The 11110-nt window shown below is 36.0% G+C and overlaps 1 protein-coding gene across 1 annotated transcript; it reads right to left on the reverse strand.

The window, feature by feature from the left end:
* Window positions 1-945: 945 nt before the first annotated feature.
* LOC145000309 (DEAD-box ATP-dependent RNA helicase 37-like) lies at window positions 946-5161 on the reverse strand. The gene is made up of 7 exons (XM_078959508.1): window positions 4961-5161; window positions 3751-4706; window positions 3575-3658; window positions 2979-3221; window positions 2709-2876; window positions 1894-2007; window positions 946-1805 (listed from the first exon to the last, which is right to left on the reverse strand). Exons 2-7 carry the CDS (start codon window positions 4516-4518, stop codon window positions 1272-1274), a joined length of 1911 nt encoding a protein of 636 aa, XP_078815634.1. The 5' UTR covers window positions 4519-4706; window positions 4961-5161; the 3' UTR covers window positions 946-1271.
* Window positions 5162-11110: the final 5949 nt, after the last annotated feature.

Here is an 11110-nt window from a genome sequence, read left to right on the forward strand (position 1 = left end):
CAACTTATTACATTATCGTTTCATGTCGATTCGTCCCACAAATTTTCATTAGAATCTTAAACGGATTCTGTAACAGAGATTTTTTCGTATTTATGTTCTAAAGTCAAATATAACGGCACCCTTCGATTCTTCTTCTTTTTTGATGCAAAACAACATCCACTCATTGTTTATCGTCGTTATATAATTGATCCCAGCTTTCCACGCATAACCAGAATTTTACAAACTACCTAATCCATCATTAACTTTTTTGTTCATGCACAAATTGAAAAAATTGTCTTAACTCAAAATAACACTCTGCTGCGGTTTTGTGGATTAAAAAAGTCACTATATTATAAATTTTGCAATTTCACATTGTCATTCAAGCTTGACAACTGTTTCTATGTCGATCACTAAATATGTTAGGTATTAATAGTGTAATATAAAAAGTTGTCAAATTGTTCGTATAACATGTCAAGCGATTTTGACATTGTCAATCATAGGCTGTTTCTATTTGATTAACCTACAAAAATGATCAAACACTACCTTTTTTTTGTAGTTTGCCCACATAAGAACAACTAAACAGGTGCATTACAACACTATAACTCAATATATTAGGAAAAACTTTAATCTGTTAACATGAAAACATATCAGTTACAATTATATATAGTCGATAGCATTTTAAAAATATCAAATACCACTCATTAGATAACCAAGCATTGTATCAATGTATCAACAATTTAATTATAAAAAAAGGAACATTAAATATAGCTTTTGAGTAGATATTTTACAATAAATAGACATCACCAACCTACATTAACTTCTTTCTCTCAACAAACACCAAACCGACACTTCTTTACTACACAATACGTCTACCTCTTAAGTCTTAACTTCATACCAAAATAAATACCTTTCTAACAACACAACCAGAATTATAATAAAAATAATAATAAAAATAAAAAAAAAACATTTAAAAACAAGCACACTTTCATTTTTAAACCATAAACAAGGCTCTGCAGAAAAATAGCAACACAAAAGCCGCAAATAATCTACAGACCCTCAACTCGGGTTGCAGAAAATAAAAAAATAAAAATACGTTTTTATCATCATCGTATACATGCCACGTCATCACCCACCCACCACAACCCATCAACCACCAAATTTTAACCCTACTCTGTTAGTAGAAGAAGAAGACCAACTATCCTCTAAACCCAACTTCACCCATCAAGGGTTAAAAAAGTAAATTACACCAAAAACAACTATTATAATAATAATCATCATAATAATAATATTAATTAATCCCAAGCACTCGCAACACCGGGATTATAACCACCACCACCACCACCATACCCACCGCCGCCGCCACCACCATATCCGCCGCCATAAGCTCCACCATAGCTATTCATATTCCCGCCGCCACCGCCATAATAATCTCCACCGCCGCCGCGGTTGAAATTGGAGTCTCGCCGGAAGTCACGACCGCCGAAGCGGCCACCACCGCCACGGCGGTTCTTGCCGCCGCCGTAGGAAGCGCGGGCGGCGTAACGGGCGAGCCAGGCGGGGACTTCTTGGTTGGCTTCTTGCATGAGGTCGGAGAGGGGGCGGGCCATGGAGGAGTTGTTGTCGTTGAAGAAGGCGGTGGCGAGACCGGATTTTCCGGCGCGGCCGGTTCTTCCGATCCGGTGGACGTAATCGTCGATGTCGTTCGGGAGGTCAAAGTTGACCACGTGGGCCACGTGTGGGATGTCGAGCCCACGTGCTGCTACATCTGTTGCCACTAGGATTGGTGTGTTTCCGCTTTTGAATGATCTTAATGCTTGTTCGCGTTCCTACAAAAAAGGGTAAAATGGTCATTTTTGTATTTATTAAACATTATTTTTTTAAAATATACATATATATAAATAAATAAATAAATACCTGTTGTGTTCTATCACCATGAATAGTGGTTGCGGGAAAGCCATTCATGCATAACCAATATTCCAATGAATCAGCTCCTTTTTTTGTCTCCACAAATACCAATGTAAGAGCTTGCTGAAAAAACATTAAACATTTATTATATTAATCAATGGGAGAAAATTTTGAATTTTTTTTTAAGAAAGAAAGATTGAAAAACGGGTTAATATCATAAAAAAAAACCTTATATTTTGTGTTTTTTCTGGATTAAACCTCAACTTTATTTTTTTTCAAATCTTTGGACCTTTTAGTCATTTTTCTCTAAAAAAAGTAGTAAAATGTGAGGGTTTTTCCAGGAAAAACTAAAAAAGTCGAGGATTTATTTGGAAACGTTTACAAGGTTGAGGGGTTTTTTTTCCAAAAAGACAAAGTTGAGGGTTTTCTGAAAAAAAATGAAAATGTATAAGGTCTTTTTCATGAAAAAATAAAGAGGAGGTTTATTTAGGAAAAAACACATCTTTTATGTTTTTCTAAAAAAGACCTTGCATTTTTCCATTTTTTCCAATTTGTCCCCTTTAAGCAAGTTTCCTGGAAATTTTCGGGTGTTGGACAATTTTTTCCCCAAAAGGCCCCCAAATTTTCTTTTCATCTTTTTTTTAAAAAAAGTTAATGTCTAAAACCGGAAGATTACCAGTAAACCTAAAAAAAGATCTAAAATATAAATCGAAAAAACGAAAAAATGCAAGGGCATTTTTAGGAAAGAGAATCAAGTCGAGGCTTAATCCAGAAAAAACACAAAACACAGGGTCTTTTATGAAAAAAACATACTAAAAAAATACCTTTCCATGAGTACCATTGGCCCTTTGAGCATGAAGAAGGTCCATAAGGTGGCTTCTTTTGTCACTTTCTTGTACATATTCAACTCTTTGCACAATCAAATCAGTACTTGATCCAACTCTTCCCACAGCCAAAAATATGTAGTTTGCAAGAAAATCAGAAGCCAATCTCTACATAATAATAATGATAATATTATTATTATTACATTACATGTCATCATTAAAAACTTCTTTTTCTTTTTCAGAATTAGATTAATTTCGCCAAAAAAAAACCTGAATCTCTTTGGGGAAAGTGGCACTGAATAGCATTGTTTGTCTGACACCTGGTGGGGGCATGTCCATTTGTTGCACAATTTTCCTGATTTGTGGTTCGAATCCCATATCAAGCATTCTATCAGCTTCATCCAAAGCTAAATATCTGATAAACTGTAATGACACTCTTGCCCTTTCTAGAAGGTCAACCAATCTCCCAGGGGTAGCAACAAGAATGTCAACGCCCCTCTCTAGCTCTCGAAGCTGTCAACAAATACAAAACTACATTACATATGATATTTGGAATGCTCCAATCCATTCCTATGTGGCAAATTCTTCACGTGTTCCTTTTTTATTAGAAGACCAAAGTATCCTTGTTATATATATACTGAAACAAATAGATATCAAAAGTAGTACTATATGTTTTAATAATTAACCAAAAAAACATTTACTATATATAACAAGAAAAGTATTTGATTTTTTTTATTAAATTCCATTCCTAGGGACACATTATACAAACCAATTGCCACATTAATTTATCCTTTTATACAAATCTTTCCTTTTGTCTCAAGTAACATATTGACATTAACCACAAACTTTATACAAAAAATACACACCTGTTGATTTATTGGGGCACCACCATAAGCAACCACAACTTTTACCCCAGTTTGATATGCAAACTTCCTAGCTTCTTCATGAATCTGCATACAAAATCACAAAGGGTAAGAAGTCCTTCAAAACTGATATACAAAAATGAAAACTATAAAAAAGAAACTTAATATTGTATACACACTTGACATGATAGTTCCCGTGTAGGGGAGAGAATAAGAGCAAGTGGACATGCTGTACGTGGCATTCGTGGAGCTCTTTGACCAAATTGCCCTCTCATTATCCCACTGATGATTGGAAAACAAAAAGCAGCTGTCTTTCCTGACCCTGTTTGAGCACAAGCCATTAAATCCCTTCCACCAAGAGAGATTGGAATGGCATGTCTTTGAACAGGTGTTGGCTTCACATACTTGCACCTCCTAATGTTTAAATTTAAAGCTTCCCCTAAATCAATCTCAGCAAAAGTGTTCACAGGAGGTGGGACATTATCACCACTTGTCTCCACTGGAATATCTTCATAAGCATCAAAGTTGATTCCAGTGTTCTCTTGTTCTAAGAAATCTTGTTCACTAGTAGTGTTTTCTTCATCTCCAAAAGGGTTAACTTCACGGTCTCTTCCACGGTCCCAGCCACCGCTCCTGTTGTTCCAACCGCCGCCGCCGCCACGTCCACCACCGCCACTGTACCCTGACCTGAAGTCGTTTCTAGGAGCAGGAACAGGAGCAGCCCAACGGTTGGGGGCTCCCCCACCTACAGCGGGTACAGCAGAAGTAGAGCCGGTGTTGGTGGTGGCTGGTGGTGGTGGTGGCGCCTCCGCGCTACCAGGTCTGTTGCGGAGATGTGGAGGAACATAGGTTGATCGGTTTGGGGCTAAAGAATTTGAATTCCCTACATATGAACCAGCAGCCGCGTTTTCAGCTGCAGCAACTGAATCAGCCCAAGAAGTTGGCATACTCAAACGAAACCCTTGGTTTTAGCTTTTTCCCCCTCAATTCTCCTTCGGAACCAGGTTTTTTGTCGAACACCTTCAAAATTCCCAAAAATAAACAAACTTTTATCGATTCAATCTAACCGTAAAGCTTTCGTCAACATCAAAACGAACAATACAATCTGCTTTCAACTCTATCCACAGCAAAATTCCTGATCAAACCAAAAGCAGTAAAAAGTTTAGCGTTTCATCGAAGCATAAAACCCAAAGCAATACAACATGCAACATACACGAATGATCTACAAATTTCAACAAATATATGAAGATAGAAGCAAGAAAAATGCATCACGAGTTGGAAATATGCTTTTGCGATAAGAAAAACACGCATCCATTATAAACATATGATAAACATGTAAAAGTAAAAGACACGCGAACATGTATGAGAAGAGAAGAGGAGATAACTTACGCGAATAACGTCGATGGGAATGTGCAGGGTAACCAAAGCAGAAACCCTAATTTTGTGAGGAAGAACAAAAGAAGAAGGCGATACGAAAAATAAAATATCTTTCTTTGTCCGTGGTTTTCTCTCTCTCTCTCTCTATATCTCTCTACAAGAAAATTTGGTTTTGGGGTTTTTCTTTTCTTTTTGGGTCTCGGCTGTTTCAAAGGACACAAATAAGGGATGGGAAAAGTGGAAAGTGGAAACCAATAGAAAATTGGGGGTTGGGTGAGGCCCTTCAAAACCTACAAATATTGTGGTCAATATTTAAATACCTTAAAGTTTTAACCTTCTTTTTCTTCATATTTTGTGTTGCAATTACAAGGTTTATGAGAAATAATTTGATACATATTTCACCTATTGATCATTTAAGTGTTTTGCAAAATATCCATTTGGCATCCAAAAGATTTCATTTACTCTTAATAGTTCATTCCTTTTCTTATATGATTCATTTTTACCAAAGGGCACCTAAAATGTTCAAGCATCATACACCTACAATCATCCAAGTGAAAGATCCTCAACATGTACTTGGTTAATTAATTACTACTAATATTGTTTTTAATCAAAATATAATAAAATATGTTAAAATGGATAAAAGGTACATAAAATATGTAAATAATGAAAATCTGAAAAAGAAAACACGAGAATCATATTTCCCATGTAAATGTCATAGCAATTGTAAATGATAAAACTAGGGATGAGCATGGTGTGGTTTTTTGCTAAAACCGAACCGCAGACTACAAATTCAGTTTTTCCCAACCATGAAACCGAATGGTGCAGTTATTTACGGTGCGGTTTTTTTGGTTTTTTATGCGGTTCGGTTTTCATGCGGTTGCGGTTCGGTTATTAACCGTGTAAATTATGTTGTATATTATGTTGTATTTTTTTTCTATATTTCAAACTCATGTTATGAAAACCGAATTAACCATCTCAACATCAACAAGTTAAAACAGGAACATGTTAAGCTACTGGTTCGGCAAGATGGAAAAACCATTAGGTTTTTAAGCAGCCAAACTCTTGTTTGGCAAAAAACCACGCGGTTAATAAAAAAAATCAAAACAGTTAATACCATTAACCATTTTGGTAAAATAAAAACATTTAAAACTTTAAAGACAAAACTGCAAATTTGGTCCTTGTGGTTTGCCAAAACCTTTGGATGGGGTCCAAAATCAAGGTTTTCATGGGTTTTTAGTCCATTTTGTCATTGTCCGTTTGTTTGGAGCCGTTAATGCCATCACGTGCCCTCCATGTGAGGGCATTTTGGTCATTTTAGGTTCTTATTTTAAATAATATCATATTTCTCCTTTATATACATACTCATACGCAATCCCCTTTTTCTTCTTCATTTTTATTTACAGAGAAGCAGCAATAAAGGTCTTCTTTGTCTCTCATCTACTTCTACTGCTACGATATTCAAAAATGGTGCTCTGCTAATGTGGGAATGTTGTTGTTGTGTGAACCTCATTGGTGGTTGTCGAGGCCAACAAAAATAATAACCCTAAATATTACACACTAAAATAGTGTATAACGGTAAAGGGGTCGAATCCACGGAGATTGGTTCAATTTATAACTTTATGAAAAATATAGTCTCAAATGAACCTGAACATATATATATATATATATATAATCGAATGTTATTCACTTTTTCAAGTTCTTAAATCATAAACATATTAAATATCATCTTTCAAAAAAAAGTATATTATTTTTGTTATTTATTTATTCGTCAACACATCAAATGATAAAAATAGTATATATATATATATATATATATATATATATATATATATATATATATATATATATATATATATAATCGAATGTCATCCACTTTTTCAAGTTTTTAAATCATAAATGTATTAAAAACTGTGTTTTTATTGGTTTTTATTTTAAAAACTTTGTTTTTATTGGTTTATATGATTAAAATTGTGTTTTTATTTTAAAGTAATTTTGGTTATAATTTTCCATTTTGGAATATAGAATTAAACATCTTTATGGATATTATAAAAACTGAGTTTTTATTGGTTTTGACCACAATCGTCAATCATATATGAATATATGTATTTAATCATATAAATCATATGTGATTAAATATATATAATCGCATGTGATTTATACGTATCTACACACATATGATTTATGTGGACATGTTTCATATTCACATTTTCGGCTTAGTAGTTGTTATTGTATTTAATCACATGTAATTATACGTATCTAATCACATATGATTTTTATGGACAATATTCATTTTACGTCTTCGATTAAGTGTTATCATGTATTTAATCCAATGTGATTATATATATATATATATATATAACTACATATGATTTATGTGTGCAAGATTTATTTGTGTGTTCTTGATTCAAAAGTTGTTAGTTGACCACATAATTCATATGTGATTAAAGACGAATAATAACATGTAATTATATGTATTTAATCAGATATGATTTATGTGATTAAATACATGAGAAAAATTATTGAATCTAAAACTTGAAAATGAGTTTTACAAATCATATGTGATTAGATACATTTAATCACATATGATTTTATACACGAGAGCAGCTATCAAAATCAAGAACGCAAATATATATATATATATAATACATAAATCATATGTAATTAAATATATATATATATATATATATATATATATATATATATATATAATCACATGTGATTAAATGAAACATCCCAAAAATACAAGCCAAAAATTTCATTTTCAAAATCATTTATCAAATATATATATCATCACCATAGTATAAGTTCATAGAACATGTACCTCAAAATCGCATACAATCTGTCAACATATCATAGTCTCATATAAAATATCAGAGTAAACTCCCAAGCTAAAAAGAAACTATGGTGTGTACCATGCCATAAACTCGAGCCCTTCCCTTTGCTAGTTGAAGTACCTGAAACAAGAACTAAAAATTGTTAGCCCTTACCACTACATCGGGCCCCGCCCGACATCGGACCTAAGTTCGGAATGACTTGGGCCCCGCCCACTGCATCGGGCCCTGCCCGACATCGGACCGAAGTCCGGAATATATAACATATAACATAAACATAAACATGCATGAATCACAAAGACATCAAGCATAGATAACTACTTCTCGGGACCACCCCGGCATCGGACCAAAATCCGAAATAAACTAAACACGTAGACTACACATATAAACTGCATCAGGCTAACCCCGACATCGGGCCTACCCCGACATATTGTAACTATATAAACGGGTCGACATTGGTGTTTTAGACCCATTCCTATTGAGGGAAACTCACCTCGTATGTCTAACCACTGAAACTCTGGGTGAGAAATCTTTGCCTGCTGCTCTGGCGATTCTCTGGCTATAATTTCCATAAAGACACTTAGTCAACAATTGATAACTAATCTTAGGGTAAAATGACCATTTTACCACTAGATAAAGTCAACATCCTGGTCAAAGTCAACTTCTAGTTGACTCGCCGAGTTTAGCAAGAACTCGACGAGCTCCCCTTCAATAATATCATCAGGATAATCTTCAACTAACTCGCCTAGCTCCCTTTAAACTCTTCGAGTTCATCTTCATCATATGAGCGTGTCTAGTCTGTGACTTGCCAAGTTGTATGAACAACTCGTCAAGTCCATATTCATGGGTTGGGAGATTGCCTTGGATTCGCCGAGTATGTTCATACACTCGCCGAGTCCCATGGTTTCCAGGTCCTAAAATATGTCTATTTCATTGAGTCCTTCCTCTAGGCTCAACTAAATCCCTTCCCAACTAAACTGGATTCCTTCGGATCACAAAAAGGTTGGGAAACCAAACCCCCGACTCGCCGAGTCACAAAAAGGAGGTACCTTTGGTAAAGGTACAGTGGCAACATCAGAGGGGATCCGAGTGGACCTGGGAGCCGGAGGTTGAGATGCGGGAGCATTATCCGGATTTGTTCCTCGCAGCAGGCTTCAAAGATGAAGCCTAGTTCCAGTGAGGGAGAATTGTAACATCTTGACTGAGATTTATTTTTTAAAAGGTAAATTCCCCTTGGAACTCTTCGAGTCGATGACCTCAACTCGACGTGTTGAAGACTTTTGGGTCATGCATATTTTTGAACCAACTCAACGAGTTGGTAAGGGAAAACTCAACGAGTTGGTGGCTGATTAAGAAACCCTAATATTTATGGTGTTGCACACTATTTAAAGGCATTATACCCTTTGGGTGGACTCTTTATCCATCTCTATCCAAAAAACCCTAGTTCGTGCATCCTCTCCCATATTTGTGAGTGTGTGAGCTTGAAGAGTGATTTCTTGGCATTCTTTTGAAGGAGCTTGAAGTTTGAAGTGACTTGATTGAAAGGAAGGCTTTAGATCAAGAAGCTACTATGTTTTTGCGGCTATTTTGAGGTATAAAGTCGACACCTTGCTCATTTATTGCTTAGATCTCTTTCTTGTAAGTTTATTGCCATATTTGACTCATTTTTAGGATTGTTCATGGGTTGAGTATTTCATGAAGTTATCACTTCAGATCTGGATGTCTTATGCCATCATTGGACTTAAAGTTTCAAGCTTTATTGGGTTCTAGGTCTCTTTCATGCGTTAGGTCCCTTATTAAGCCTTTCTTGAGTCTTGGAGCCTCCTTGTGTCATGCATGGACGTAAAGTTAGAAACATTATGTAGGTTTCCAACCCTTGGGTATCAAATCTACATTTTTAAGCATTAACTTCGATAAGTAGGGGATGAATATCTTAAAACTTGGAAAACTCAACGAGTTGTCCTAACAGCTTAGTGAGTTGGCTCGAGTTTTCTCGCTTCTCAGGATATGGTAGGAACTCGACGAGTTGTCCTGACAACTCAACGAGTTAGCTTGGGTTTTCCCCGCTTCTTTTAGTACTGTAGTAACTCGATGAGTTAGGTCAACATGGACTGTTGACCTTAACTATTGACTTTAACTTTGACCATGGTTGACCAAGTTTGTATTTGAAGGCATTTTGGGTATTTTAGGGTTTTGTTAGAAATGGTCACATAGTGGTTGTAGGCATTTGAGACTGGAGCTGAGTTTTAGAGTTGGATTTTACTAGTTCAACACTACTTGTGAGGTGATTATTTCTTACTAAATTTGTTGGGTCGAAGGCACCAAGGCCGACCCTTTGGATTGTTATCCTGGTTAATGTATAATTAAGTACTATAGAAATCGGTAAATCTGAATCCTGGTAGATAGGATGATGATATGCTTATTGATATGTATGATATGTGCTTGCATGTTGATTGATTATGTGTTTATGAGTTATGTATATGTCGACATGTGTGTGGTCGGGTTGAGGTGGTCCTCCTTTGTGCTGAAGGCCAACAGACCCTGGGCATCTAGGGTGAACTGAAGGCCGTGCGAGGCGGTCCAGTCAGGCTGAAGGCCTGACGAGCGGTCCAAATAGACTAAAGTCCCTATGAGGCGGTCCAGTCATGCTGAAGGCTCGGGAGCAGTCTCAATAGGCTGTAGGCCCTGCGAGCCGATCTAGTTAGGTTGGATGCTCATTTATGCATGATGTTGTCTGTTATGTTTATGTGGTGGTATTTTGGGGAAGACTCACTAAGCTCTGGGCTTACTATTTTTTATTATGTTTCAGGTACCTCAGATGATCGCGGGAAGGTAAAGGCTTGATCGTGCACCTCCTTGTATTTTGTGTTATGATTTCTAGGAAAACTATGATGTGAAGCTTATTTTGAAAATAATATGTAATAAATGATGTTTTTGGATTTAGTTAAAAGTTTAAAAAATTTTCCAAATTTTATGGATGTTACATAATGGTTTAAGATGTTGGGATTTTTAGTGTTAAGCACATTAGGGCCATGCAAAACCATAAAGTTGGAAATTTATGGTCAAGGACAACCTTTGGGACTTGGATTTGTAAATTGGTCAAAAAAGGCTTATACATTAATTCCTTAATGAGTTAAGAACATTCAGCTACTTACGTTGGGTGTACCAAGCGATACGTCGCGCGTGCGCGGTTAGGCCCACGTTTGTTTTGTTCCCAACTGAGAACACCCCCGCATAAGATTGTAGTACTCCCCGCATACTGGAGTGAGTCGACTCGGTTGGGTTGACTCGAATGGGTTGACTCGGTTGATTTATTGAGTTTGACCAATGT

Source organism: Lactuca saligna, chromosome 6 (assembly GCF_052625555.1).
Source record: "Lactuca saligna cultivar CGN05327 chromosome 6, ASM5262555v1, whole genome shotgun sequence".
Classification (NCBI taxonomy): domain Eukaryota; kingdom Viridiplantae; phylum Streptophyta; class Magnoliopsida; order Asterales; family Asteraceae; genus Lactuca; species Lactuca saligna.

Excerpts from the sequence above, each read along its gene's own strand:
- LOC145000309 (XM_078959508.1), bottom strand. The coding sequence starts at position 4,518 with ATGCCAACTTCTTGGGCTGATTCAGTTGCTGCAGCTGAAAACGCGGCT. Across the intron at positions 3,659-3,750 it reads CACGGGAACTATCATGTCAA|ATTCATGAAGAAGCTAGGAA; the intron begins GTGTGTATACAA and ends TTTTGTATGCAG. Across the intron at positions 2,008-2,708 it reads CCAATGGTACTCATGGAAAG|CAAGCTCTTACATTGGTATT; the intron begins GTATTTTTTTAG and ends ATGTTTTTTCAG.